General features: G+C 42.2%; 1 protein-coding gene across 1 annotated transcript in view; it reads left to right on the top strand.

Annotated features, from left to right (window-relative positions):
• The window catches only part of IL1RAPL1 (interleukin 1 receptor accessory protein like 1), a 1,531,345-nt gene that overhangs the window by 1,365,326 nt on the left and 151,523 nt on the right, over positions 1 to 14,496 (top strand). Inside the window, exon 8 of the mRNA XM_058185954.1 lies at positions 11,566 to 11,698. Within this exon, the coding sequence (XP_058041937.1) occupies positions 11,566 to 11,698 (133 nt within the window). The remainder of the gene's footprint in view (positions 1 to 11,565; positions 11,699 to 14,496) is intronic.

Raw genomic sequence — 14,496 nt, 5'->3', positions numbered from 1 at the left:
CTGAGTCCTTCGGGAGAAGGGCGGTATAAAAATCAAATAAAACTAAAACTAAAACTATTGGTATGTAATCCAGGAGATAGTAAAATAAAAGAGTCAATAAATATATTAAGAGGTCAATTTAATATGTTAATGGCAGATCAGGTGGTAACTAATTTACAATATGCAAAACATAATTTGTTTAATAATTCTAATAAACCTGGAAGGTGGTTAGCATATTTATTAAGAAAGAAACAGAAACGACGTATAATTGATAGAATATAGAGGTAAGGAAGTATATCAGCAAAACTTGATTAAAAAGCTTTTAGAATATTATACTAAGTTATATTCTAGAGATGTGATTAATGATAAAGATATAGATAGATATTTACAGGACCACGGTATCTTAGAAATTACAGTAGATCAAAGGGAAGAGTTGAATCAATTAATTTCTTCAGAGGAAATAGTGTTTGCAATTACAGCTTAAGTGAATAAAGCACCAGTACAGATGGTTTGACAACTACTTATTATAAAAATTTACAAAATGAGATGATTGTACCACTTAAGGAGTTATTTAACAGAATACAAAGGGAGGAGAAGCTCCTCCTCATGGAGGACAGCTTATTTCATTAATACCAAAAGAAGATCGAGATGGTGTTAAACCAGAGAATTATAGGCCAATATCGCTTTTAAATACTGATTATAAGATATTTGCTAAGATATTAGCAAATAGATTAATGCCACTGATGACTCAATTAATTCATAATGATCAAACAGATCACCTCCATTGCCAATGGAGCCAACTGTTTTTTCTTTGAATATGGATAAGGGGACACCTATAGAGATAGTTTGGGACACCAGCAAGGCTTATATGAGGGGAATTTTATTAGATATGAATAATAAATATAGAAATAGATTGCAGAAAAGGCGAAAAGAATTAGAAGTGGAAATTAAAAGGAAGGAGCAGTTATTGAACGCTCTCACAGAGAGGGACTTCTCAGGGTGCCGCAATGTCATTGATTGCTCAGGAAGGTCCTTCTCTGTGGGGCTCCACACTCTGGAACGAACTTCCCCCGGGTTTACGCCAAATACCTGACCTTCGGACATTCCGTCGCGAACTGAAGACGATCTTTTATTTGCGGGGCTGTCTTAAATTGAATTTTATCTTTTATCAATTTTTAAACGGGGTTTTTAGTATGGAAATTTTTTTTAATTTTAGGCTAATTTAAATAAGTTTTTAAAATGGTATTTTAATCTGTATATTGTATTGTTTTATCTTGCCTGTACACCGCCCTGAGTCCTTCGGGAGAAGGGCGGTATAAAAATCAAATAAAACTAAAACTATTGGTATGTAATCCAGGAGATAGTAAAATAAAAGAGTCAATAAATATATTAAGAGGTCAATTTAATATGTTAATGGCAGATCAGGTGGTAACTAATTTACAATATGCAAAACATAATTTGTTTAATAATTCTAATAAACCTGGAAGGTGGTTAGCATATTTATTAAGAAAGAAACAGAAACGACGTATAATTGATAGAATATAGAGGTAAGGAAGTATATCAGCAAAACTTGATTAAAAAAGCTTTTTTAGAATATTATACTAAGTTATATTCTAGAGATGTGATTAATGATAAAGATATAGATAGATATTTACAGGACCACGGTATCTTAGAAATTACAGTAGATCAAAGGGAAGAGTTGAATAAATTGATTGATTGCCATTGTACAGGAATAATGGTAGAATTAAACAAGTTGGAATGGTGTAAAGTCGGGACTGCTCGGTAACCACTCCCGAAGGGAAAGGGTAAGGAAAGAGGAGTAAAGAAGGAAGAAAGTAGGTAGGCAGGTAGGTAGGTAGGAAAGAAGGGAGGGAGAAGAAAGGATAGGAGGAGAAGGAGGAGGAGAAGATAGAGGGTTAGAAAGGATGGTAGTGAGAAGTGGGAAAGAGGAGGGGAAGTAGGAAAGCGAGGAGAAGGATGGTGGGGAAAGTAGAAGAAGGATGAGAAGGGTAGAAAGGATTAAGGGAGGGAGTGGCGGTCGAGCAGGCCTGATTGAGCATAATTTGAGTATAAGATCGATTGTTGGATAAGTGATTGTATTGTACATTGGTCAAATTGTGGGAATTATTATGGAAAATAAAAAAAATTTGCCTGGGGAAAAAAAAAGAATTGATCTAGCAAATGTTTTATATGCTCTGGTTAGTAGAGTAGTGCTTTTGGAGAAGAAGCTATGCAAGATTAGGTTGCACTGCAACTCTTAAAGCTTTTTTTGCAATGGAGTTGCAGTGGGCTTTGGCACTTCGATCATTTGATATGAAAACTCCAAGATCTTTAACAGGGTGGGGGTCATCTGTAAGGTAATGTCCATCAAGCTTGTACTTAGTGTTTGGGTTCTTTTTTCCAATATGCAAGACTGAACATTTGCTGGTAGAGATTTGGAGTTGCCAAGTTTTAGACCATTCAGATACAAAGTCAAGGTCTTTTTGAAGGGTAGCTGTATTATTGGTGGTGTTAAATAGTTTGACATCATCAGCAAAGAGAACACAATTACTTGTTATTTGGTCACAGAGATCATTAATGTATAATATGAAGAGTGTTGGTCCACTTATAGAGGTGCGGATGACAGACTCAATAATTCCTCTGTAGAACTGTATCAGCAGCTCCTTGGGCGGTTTGAGCTTTCTGAGTTGGCGCAGAAAGAACATTCTTTGTTGTGCTTTTTTGATGATGTTCTTGATGTTAGCTGTTTATTTTACATCTTGCGATATGGTAGAACCTAGAAATTTGAAGATCTCTACTATTGATACTGTGTTGTCTAGTATTGTAAGAGGTGGAAGTATGGAAGAGTTTATCCTAAAGTCTACCATTATTTCTATGGTTTTGAGTGTGTTCAGTTCCAGATTGTTCTGGTCACACCATGAGGTTAATTGTTCAACCTCCCATCTGTATGGGGATTTATCATTGTCTCAAATGAGAACAATCACTGTTGTGTCATCTGCGAACTTCAGTAGTTTAACAGATGGATCGTTAGAGATGCAATCATTGGTATACAGAGAGAAGAGAAATGGGGAGAGCACACAGCCTTGGGGGGCCCCTGTGCTAATTGTACAGGTATCTGATGTGATTCTGCTTAGCTTCACCTGCTGCTTTCTGTTTGTTAGGAAGCTTGTGATCCACTTACAAGTGTGTTCAGGTACCTGTAGCTGGTTTAGCTTAGTTAGAAGACTATCTGGAATGATATGTTGAACTAAAGTCTACAAAGAGGACCCTTGCATAGATCTTTGGAGATTCAAGATGTTGTAGGACCATGATGGCAAACCTATGGCACGTATGCCACAGGTGGCATGCAGAGCCATATCGGTGGGCACGCGAGCTCAGCTCCAGTGCACATGTGCGTGCTGGCCAGTTGATTTTCAGGCTTTCTGGGCCCACCAGAAGTCAGGAAACAGGCTGTTTCCTGCCTCCGGAGGGCCTGGTGGGGTGGGGAAGGCCTGGTTTTTGCTCTCTCCAGGCTCCACAGCCTCTCTAGGAACCTGGGGAGGATGAAAATGGCCTCCCACTTGGAGGCTCTCCAGAGGCTGGAAACGGCCCATTTGCTGACTTCCGGTGGGACCGGAAGGCCCATTTTTTGCTCTCCCTAGGCTCCAGAGCCTCTCTGGGAGCCTGGGGAGGGTGAAAACAGTCTTACCCCCGGAAGGCCCTTCAGAGGCTAGAAACGCCCCATGCGTGGGTGGTGGGGCACATATAATTATGGATGTGGGCCTATGCCCGCATGACCCCTCCCACACTCCTCCCGCTTTTGGCATACAATAGAAAAAAGGTTAGCCATCACTGTTGTAGGATGTAGTGCAGAGCCATATTAACGGCATCATCTGTTGATTTATTTGCTTGGTATGCAAATTGCAAGGGGTCTAACAGCAGATCCATGATGGTTTTCAAGTGGGACAGCACTAGCCTTTCAAAGGTTTTCATGACTACAGATGTTAGAGCAACTGGTCTTTAGTCATTCAGTTCCTTAATGGTAGGCTTCTTCCGCACTGGGATGATAGTAGAGCGTTTGAAGCAAGAAGGAACATAGCACATCTTTATTTATAATTTTATTTATAATTTAATTTCTATACCGCCCTTCTCCCGAAGGACTCAGGGCGGTTTACAGCCATATTTAAAAACACAAAATACAAACAGCAAATTTAAAACAGAATTAAAACCAAATATTTACTAGGCCGAATCAAAACTAAAACGGTCATAGACAGACGTAAAACCCATTTAAAAATTTTGATTTAAAATTACGCTTAGGCCAGTCCCACACGATAAAATAATAAAGTCTTAAGTTCACGTTTGAAGGTCCGGAGGTCGGGGAGTTGGCGCAACCCCGGAGGCAGCTCATTCCAAAGGGCCGGGGCCGCCACAGAGAAGGCTCTCCCCCTGGGGGCCGCCAACCGACAATGTTTGTTCGACGGCACCCTGAGAAGGCCCACCCTGTGGGAGTGCACAGGTCGTTGGGAGGCTATCGGTGGCAGAAGGTGGTCTTGTAAATAGCCTGGTCCTAAGCCATGGAGCGCTTTAAAGGTGATCACCAGCACCTTGAATTGCACCCGGAAGGCTACCAGCAGCCAGTGCAGGCCGCGCAGGATAGGTGTTATATGGGAGCAACGAGGTGCTCCCTCTATCACCCACGCAGCCGCATTCTGGACTAGCTGGAGCCTCCTGGTGCTCTTCAAGGGGAGCCCCATGTAGAGAGCATTGCAATAGTCCAGGCGAGAAGTAACGAGGGCATGAGTGACCGTGCGTAAGGAGTCCCGGTCTAGGAAGGGGCGCAACTGGCGAATCAGGCGAACCTGATAAAATGCTCCCCTGGTGACAGCCATCAGATGTTCCTCTAAAGACAACCGATTGTCCAGGAGAACGCCCAAGTTGCGCACCCTCCCCCTGGGGGCCAATACTTCACCCCCAACAGTCAGCGGTGGCGTAAGCTGACTGTACCGGGATGCCGGAACCCACAGCCACTCTGTCTTGGAGGGGTTGAGCTGGAGCCTGTTCCTTCCCATCCAGACCCGCACGGCTTCAAGACACCGAGCCATCACCTCGACGGCTTCGTTGAGGTGGTTCGGGGTGGAAATGTACAGCTGAGTATCATCAGCGTACAGATGGTATTCCACCCCAAAACCACGGATAACCTCACCCAGCGGCTTCATGTAGATGTTGAACAGGAGAGGCAAGAGAACTGACCCCTGTGGCACCCCACAAGTGAGGCACCTCGAGGTCGATCTCTGCCCCCCTGCCAACACCGTCTGTGAACGGTCCGAGAAATAGGAGGAGAACCACCGATAAACGGTGCCCCCCACCCTCAGTCCCTCCAACCGCCGCAGCAGGATACCATGGTCAATGGTATCTAAAGCTGCTGAGAGATCTAAAAGGACCAGGACAGAAGAACATCCCCTGTCCCGAGCCCTCCAGAGATCATCCACCAACGCGACCAAAGCCGTCTCCATGCTGTATCCAGGTCTGAAGCCAGACTGGAACGGATCTAAATAGACAGCTTCCTCCAGGTATTGGGGAAGCTGATATGCCACCACACTCTCAACAACCTTCGCCAAAAAAGCAAAGGTTGGAGACTGGACAATAGTTTGCCAATACAGCTGGGTCCAGGGAAGGCTTCTTGAGGAGGGACCTCACCACCGCCTCTTTTAAGGCGGTGGGGAAAATGCCCCCCAACAAAGAAGCGTTGGTAACTCCCAGGAGCCAGCCTCGTGTAACCTCCCGTGTGGCCAGTACCAACCAGGAGGGACACAGGTCCAATAAACATGTGGTGGGATTCAGCCTACCCAACAACCTGTCCATGTCGTCGAGAGTCACAGGATCAAACTCAGCCCAGGTAATATCCACAAGACACGTCCCCGTCATCCCACCTGAATCTATCCAATCAGCGTCCAGTCCGTCCCGGATCCGAGCAATTTTATCGGACAGATACTGAACAAAATCCTCAGCATACCCCTGCAAGGGGTCCTCCCGAGCCCCCTGCATAAGCAGGGAGTGGGTCACCCTAAACAGGGTGGCTGGGCAATTATCTGCTGATGCAATAAGAGCGGAAAAATAGTTATGTTTTGCTGTTCTTATCGCCACTAGATAGGTCTGAATATAAGACCTAACTAGTGTTCGGTTGGATTCGGAGTGGCTGGACCTCCAAACACTCTCTAGGCGTCTTTTCCGGCGCTTCATCTCTCTCAGCTCCTCATTATACCAAGGAGCTGGTTGAGTTCGGTGCCGGGTCAGAGGTCGCAAAGGCACGACGCGGTCCAAAGCCCCAGCCGCCGCCTCTTCCCAGGCGGCCACCAGTTCTTCGGCCGAGCCGTGGGCTAATTCCCCGGGAAACGGCCCAAGCTCTGTCAGAAACCTCTCTGGGTCCATCAGGTGCCTGGGACAGAACCATCGAATCGGCTCTGTCTCCCTGCAGTGTGGTGCAGCGGTTCAAAAGTCTAGTTGAAGGAGTAAATGATCTGACCATGACAGGGGTTTAAACATTAGATCCCCTAACTCCAGATCATTAAGCCACTGTCCCGAGACAAAAATCAAGTCCAGAGTGTTACCCCCGATGTGGGTGGGACCATTAACTATCTGGGTCAGGTCCATCTCTAGCGATTTATTGACAATTCAGGTGAAGATGGGGGCCAATTGGTCAGCACAGACTTTTAAGCAAGCAAGAGTTATCTTGTCTGGACCTGGAGCTTTTGCTGGCTTTTGTCTGTGAAATAGGTCTTGCACTTCCTTTTCTGTGATCACCAGGGGTTGTGAACCCAATGAGATGAGATCAGTTGTAGGAGGCTTGGCTGTTGTTGGTGTGTCTGAGATGGGAGTTATGGAGATAGTAGTTTCCTTTTAAATCTGCAGTAAAACACATTCAGGTCATCTGCCAGTTGTCGATTTTCTTCAGCCTTCAGGGAAGGAGGTTTGCCATAGCCGGTGATATTTTGAAGAGTTTTCCATTTGTTTGCTGGTTCATTTGTTGAGAACTGATTCTTTAGCTTTTCAGAGTAGCTTCTTCTTGCTGCTCTGATCTCCCTTGTTAATACATTTCTGGCCTGATTGTACAGCATTTTATCACCTTTTCTGTAGGCTTCCTCTTTGGAATACGTAGCTGCTTAAGTTTAGCTGTGAACCAAGGTTTGTTGTTACTGTATATTTGCAAGTTCCTGGTCGGTACACATAGGTCTTCACAGAAGCTGACATATGATGTTACAGTATCTGTGAGTTCATCCAGGTCTGCAGAGGTATCTTCAAAAATATTCCAATCAGTGCAGTCAAAGCAAGTCTGTAGCTTTAACTTTGCCTCCTCAGTCCAGTCTTCATTGATTTAATTGTTGGTTTTGTGGTTTTAAGTCTTTGCCTGTAAGCAAAGGTGAATTTGTCTTGGTGCATATACTCTCAGTGTACATAAAAGAAAAGATACACTCATCAAGAATCACAAGGTTCAACATTTAATGATAGTCATATGAAAATAGTCAATATAAATATTAAGGATACCAGCAACAAGGTTACTATCATACAGTCTAACATCAATACCCGGGAAGATACTGGAAAAAATAATTTTAAAAAATAGATCTGCCAACATCTAGAAATGAGTAAAGTAATAACTAGAAGTCAGCATAGGTTTGTTAAAAACAGATCATGCGAAACCAATGTTATTTCATTTTTCAACATAGTGATTAAATTAGTAGACCAACGAAATACTGTGGACATAATATACTTAGACTCCACTAAGGCATTCAACAAAATAGACCACAACCTTACTTAGTTCCTGGTAAGCAAGAGAAAAAGTGGGATAGGATCACATCAGATGGATTTGTAACTAGGTGACAAACTATTCAATGAGTAGTCCTTAATGGTTCTACATCTACATGGAGGGAAGTAAGCAGTGGGGTACCACAAGGTTCCTTCTTAGGCCCAATACTCTTCAATCTCTTCATAAATGACTTAGATGAGGGAATAGAAGGGGAATTTACCAATTTTGCAGATGATACTAAACTGGCAGGAATAGTTCATGCCATAGATCTGTGATAGCAAACCTTTGGCATGTGTGCCAGAGGTGGCACACAGCACTCTCTTTGGGCACATGAGCTGTTACCATTGCCCCAGTTCAGTTTCGCCACACATGTTCACATGCCTCCTGGGGCCCACATGCACATATGGAGAGGTTGTGTGTGCATGCATGGGGGGGCAGAGCACATGTGGGGTCATGAGTGCATACCCAGGGGTGAGGCACATGTTAGGGGGCTGCATGTGCATGCGCGGCAGGTGGGGCACATGTGGAGGCCATGCGTGCATGCGCACTGGGCTGTGTGCACATGAGCAAGGGCCACACGCACATTGCATTTTGGGGGTTCAGGCTTTCGGCATTTGCATGCACTTGAGTTTTGGGCACTCAGTCCAGAAAAGGTTAGCCATCACTGCCTTAGATGACAGGCTCGAACACTAGGCCCTATCTAACAAAATAAAATTCAATGTAGAGAAAAATAAAGTCTTACACTTATGCAAGAAAAGAACAAAAGTACACATAAAGACTGGGGGAAGAGTCGGAATATTACAAAGTGTGGAATAAATTATATGATTGGTTGAAAAAAAGAAATCAAAATTATAAATTGGATTGTTAATCTAACTAAGTTAAAATTAGGAAATGTAAATTATTGGATTGTTAAATAGAAACCAATGTATTGTTAACCTATAAGTATGTATAGGATTGAGTAAAAAAGAACAGAGAATATATACCATTGCCGATACGACAAGCTGTAAAATATGTAACGCTATGTTTGTTATGTGTTTTTAATGTGTTTCAGTTTTTTTGTTGTGTTTTTTCTTCATTTTGTTTTTAAGGGTGAAAAGCTTAATAAAAATTATTTTAAAAAAACAAACAAACCAGTAACTGTGAGAGGGATCTTGGAGTCTTAGTTGACAACCAGCTAAATGTGAGCCAGCAGTGTGTGGCCGCAGCCAAAATAGCCAGTGCAATCCTAAATTGCATTAACAGAGGGATACAATCGAGATCAAGTGAGGTACTAATACCACATTATAAAGCCTTAGTCATACCACACCTAGAATACTGCATCCAGTTTTGGTCACCACACTATAAAAAAGATGTTGAGACTCTAGAGCGACGAAGATGATTAGGGGACTGGAGGCTAAAACATACAAGTCTCTTGGAGGCTAAAACATACAGACTGGAGACTAAACCATACGGTTGCAGGGACTGGGCATGGCTAGTCTAGCAAAGAGAAGAACCAGGGGAGACATGATAACAGTGTTCCAATATTTGAGGGGTGCAACAGAGAGGAGAGGGTCAGGCTATTTCCAAAGCATCTGAAGGCCAGACAAGGAATAATGGATGGAAACTGAACAAGAAGAGATTAAACCTGGAAATAAGGAGGAAAAGCTCTGACAGTGAGAGCAATCAACCAATGGAAGAGTTTACCTTCAGAAGTTGTGGGGGCTTCATCACTGGAAGCTTTCAAGAAGAGACTGGACTGCCATCTGTCAGAAATGGTGTAGAGTCTGCCTGGGTAGGAGGTTGGAGTAGATGAGCTACAAAGTCCCTTCCAACTCGATGCATGCGATGGCCCGGTAGGCCTGTTTTTCTCCTAGAGAGAATCCTAAAGAGACTCTGGAGGTTGAGGACAGCAAAAATGTCACTTCCTGTCCAGCTGGAAGTTGGTAAATGGACCATTTCTGGCCTCCAGAAGGCCTCCAGGGGGATGGGGAAGGCTGTTTTCACCCCACCCCCACCCCCAACTCATAGAAAGGCTCTGGAGCCAGGTGAGAGAAAAAAATGGGCCTTCCCTACCACCCAAGTCCTCTGGAGGCAGAAAACAGCCTGTTTCCTTACTTCTGGTGGGCCCAGAAGGCCCAAAAATCAGTTGGCCAGTGTGAGCATGCGTGCCAGAGCTGAGCTTGCGTGCCCATTGATATGGCTATGCATGCCACCTGTGACACACATGCCACAGTTTTGTCATCACGGCTATAAGGTATTTATAGAAGGGAATTTTATTTATGGTTATATGAATATGGGTATTTATTTATGAATGTTCTACTTTGGAGATTCATTATCTTTCATGGTGTTTTATGAGTCAGAGACACAACTTGATACGTTGTGTTGGGTCCACAACCTGGACCCAAATATCATGTCTTCTTGCATAAATGTTTTAAGAAAAAGGCATGCAGTATGAAATTGACTCATCTGAAAATTGTATTCTTATCCGTATGACTGATTGGAAATAAGTTTTACAAACCTTTCCTGACCAGGGTTCTATTATTATAGCCAACCATCAAATATTCTTAGCATTTATCCCATCATTTTCATAAATGCAACTATTATAAATAATAATTTCAATACTGTATTTTTGAAGGGTTAAGAGAAGTACTGAGTTCTATAGTTGACTACTTATGATCGTATCTGATTCTTCCAGTAGTTGCTAGAATGTGATATTTAATTGTGTTTCACATTCATGTGTATTTTCTTTTCTCATTACTGAATAGTTTTAACATATCCTGGTGTGAACTCTGTAAGTATGTATGTGTTGTGCACACTTGAACATGTGATTGTGCATGCTTTGTATTTATTCAACTGTTTCTGATTCTAATAATAATTCTAGTGACATTTTAGCTGCACAGTATCATGCTACTTTGATTATCTTAGAACTGGGTCTCACAGTTCTCTGGGATGAAGTTGAACATGACAAAATGAGGAACTCACTTCCTGTATTCTTCCCATAAAACCTGACATTCAGATGACAGCAAGCAAAATAAAGCAAATGAAGAGGAGTACACAATAACATGTCAGGAAATACAATGATCTAGGCAGAAGTGGTCAATGTGTGGTATTCCATATGTTGCTGAGCTACAGTTTTTGCTTACTAGTAATAAAATATTGAGTTTCAGTAATGCACTGTTACTTGAGCTTGACTGACTATAAATTTCTTGATAAAAAAAAAATCTGTGGACTGTAGAAGTGTCTTACTACATATAAATGGTTTTTGTTTAAAGAAAACCAAATAACTAATTTGTTTTTGAATAATTGTCAATAAAATAATATTTTAGTTGCTTCAGGTATGTGTATATGTATTCAGTAGAAATAATAGGCTTAATTCATTGTTTTAAAAAAATCATATATTGCTTTGAAATTATCAGTTAGGTATTTGGTCAAAGGCTGCAAATATTTTGGAACTAATGCATAAAAACTTCCATATCTGATTTATTTTATAATGTGTATCTTCAAGTACATTAAACATATGCAAGAGAAGTGGCATTTATTATGTAAAATTGTTCTATAACATTCATTTAGGAATTCATTTTATGTTTGGAATGACCCTGATTTTTTCTCCTTTCTTTCCTTCCTCCACTACACTATCGTTCTTCTACCGAGCATGTATTATGCTCAAAATTTGGTCAAAAATGTTTCTAATACATAAGAATCCTAAAGTTAACTTTCATGTAATGTAAGATTTATATGATAAAGCATTACTTTATTGTCAATCCAGTAAGAAATTAGTTTGGCCAGTTTGGGTCTAATGTATTTTCTTTATTAATGCTTTTTTCCAGGACATTCTGCTAATCTAACTTGTCGAGCATTCTTTGGATACAGTGGAGAAGTCAGTCCTTTAATGTATTGGATGAAAGGCGAAAAGTTTATTGAGGATTTGGATGAAAGTCGGGTTTGGGAGAGTGATATTAGGTAATATATATAACACACACACACACACACACACACACACACACACATATTTGTTTTCTGAGGGTTTCGCGGGTGTTTGTATGTAGGTCTTTGGTTATTCGGGTTTTCTCCCGCGTAAAATTTTCTCCCGCGGGAGAAAACCCAAATAACCAAAGACCTACATATATACATACATACATACATACATACATATATATATTCAAGACTAATATCTATTTTTCTCAAATGAATAAAATACTATTTAAAAGAAGAATAGACATTATTACAGTGCACAAAATCATCTGAGCCTTGTTCTTTTGCAGGACGATTATTGAAAATGGCATAGAAAATTGATGTTTCATGTATATATATGCAATTATTCTAAAACTGCTCATTTTAGAGTCTACTGTAAAAGCAAGAATGAAGACTCAGCAACTGTAAAAATATCTAGAAACTATTTACACGATAAAATATTAACTCTGTGTGTGTATGTATATTAGAAATTGATTACTTACACAAAACCCTTCTGTGATATTCATTGGGATGTTTCTTAATCTTTGGAAATAGTGGTGATTGCTTTTGGTGTTTATATTTGTGGATACGTGTTGTTTTGAAACAAACAAGTATTATGTGCATAGAGAATTATAAACAAGGTTTGAAATTCCAAAGAAAATTATTACTCTTAAATTACTAAAAGAAATGCATTCATCTTCTGTGGATATTAACATCTGTTACTTAATCTTTAAAAATGGAATAATCTAGAAATATATTTTATTTTTTAAAAATAGAATATATTTCACCTTATTAAGGTATTAAGGTACCTTAATATTAGTATTAAGGTAATTGTTTTCACAAAACCTGTTCTATTTGGTTCTATTTTTTTAATCTTAAAAAGGTTTTTAAAAGATAGCTATGGAACAAGGACAACTGCTGATATTTTAGCAAAAACAATACTTATAAACATCAATTTAATTGCAGATCTCATTAGCATCTACAAATGTGTATAAATATATATTAGTATTTAGTATTTATTGGTATTTATTGAATTTTTATACAGCCCTTCTCCCGAAGGACTCAGGGCGGTTCACAGCCAAGATAAAAACAATAATAATATACAGATAAAACAATAATTAAAAAACTTATTAGATGTATGGCCAAATTAAAACTTTTAAAACCTTAAAAACCCCATAAAATTTGTATCAAATATTAAAAATAATAAAAATAATAAAAACTATTTAAAATTCCTATGCCAGTCCTGCGTGAATAAACAAATACGTCTTCAGCTCGCGGCGGAAGGTCCGAAGGTCAGGCAGTTGACGAAGTCCAGGGGGAAGTTCATTCCAGAGGGTGGGAGCCCCCACAGAGAAGGCCCTTCCCCTGGGGGCCGCCAGCCGACATTGCTTGGTGGATGGCACCCTGAGAAGTCCCTCTCTGTGCGAGCGTACGGGTCGGTGGGAGGCATTCGGTAGCAGTAGGCAGTCCTGTAAGTACCCTGGCCCTAAGCCATGGAGCGCATTAAAGGTAGTAACCAAAACCTTAAAGTGCACCTGAAAGACCACAGGTAGCCAGTGCAGCCTGCATTCTATCACCCTCTATCACCCACGCAGCTGCATTCTGAACCAACTGGAGCCTCCGAGTGCTCTTCACAGGGAGCCCCATGTAGAGAGCATTGCAGTAATCCAAGCGAGAGGTAACAAGAGCATGAGTGACCGTGCATAGGGCATCCCGGTCAAGGAAGGGGCGCAACTGGCGAATCAGGCGAACCTGATAAAAAGCTCTCCTGGAGATGGTCGTCAAGTGATCTTCAAATGACAACCGTCCATCCAGGAGAACGCCCAAGTTGCGCACCCTCTCCACCGGGGCCAATGATTCGCCCCCAATAGTCAGACGTGGCTGCAGCTGACTGTACCGGGGTGCCGGCATCCACAGCCACTCCGTCTTGGAGGGATTGAGCTTGAGCCTGTTTCTCCCCATCCAGACCTATACGGCTTCCAGGCACAGGGACAGTACTTCGATAGCTTCGTCGGGGTGGACTGGGGTGGAAAAGTACAGCTGCGTATCGTCAGCGTACAGTTGGTACCTAACCCCAAAGCCATTGATGATCTCACCCAGCGGCTTCATATAGATGTTGAACAGGAGAGGCGAGAGGATCGACCCCTGCGGCACCCCACAAGTGAGGCGCCCCGCGGTTGATCTCTGCCCCCCTGCCAACACCGTCTGCGACTGGTCAGAGAGATAGGAGGAGAACCACCGATAAACGGTGCCTCCCATCCCAAACTCCCCAACCGGTGCAGCAGGATACCATGGTCGATGGTATCAAAAGCCGCTGAGAGGTCTAATAGGACCAGGGCAGAGGAACAACCCCTTTCCCTGTCCCTCCAGAGATCATCAACCAACGTGACCAAAGCCGTCTCCGTACTATATCCGGGCCGAAAGCCGGACTGGAACGGGTCTAGATAGACAGTTTCATCCAGGTATTGGGGTAATTGATGTGCCACCACACTCTCTACAACCTTCGCCACAAAGCGAAAGTTGGAGACCGGACAATAATTTCCCAAAACAGCTTGGTCCAGGGAAGGCTTCTTGAGGAGGGGGTCTCACCACCGCCTCTTTCAAGGCGGCAGGGAAAACCCCTTCCAACAAAGAAGCATTGATAATCCCCCGGAGCCAGCCTCGTGTCACCTCCTGTGTGGCCAGCACCAGCCAGAAGGGGCACGGGTCCAGTAAACATATGGTGGCATGCAATCTCCCCAACAACCTGTCCATGTCCTCAGGAGTCACAGGGTCAAATTCATCCCAAACAATCTCAACAAGACGAG

Source organism: Ahaetulla prasina, chromosome 5 (assembly GCF_028640845.1).
Source record: "Ahaetulla prasina isolate Xishuangbanna chromosome 5, ASM2864084v1, whole genome shotgun sequence".
Classification (NCBI taxonomy): domain Eukaryota; kingdom Metazoa; phylum Chordata; class Lepidosauria; order Squamata; family Colubridae; genus Ahaetulla; species Ahaetulla prasina.
Note: the sequence above shows the minus strand (reverse complement) of the source record. Positions and strands in the feature narration are given on the sequence as shown.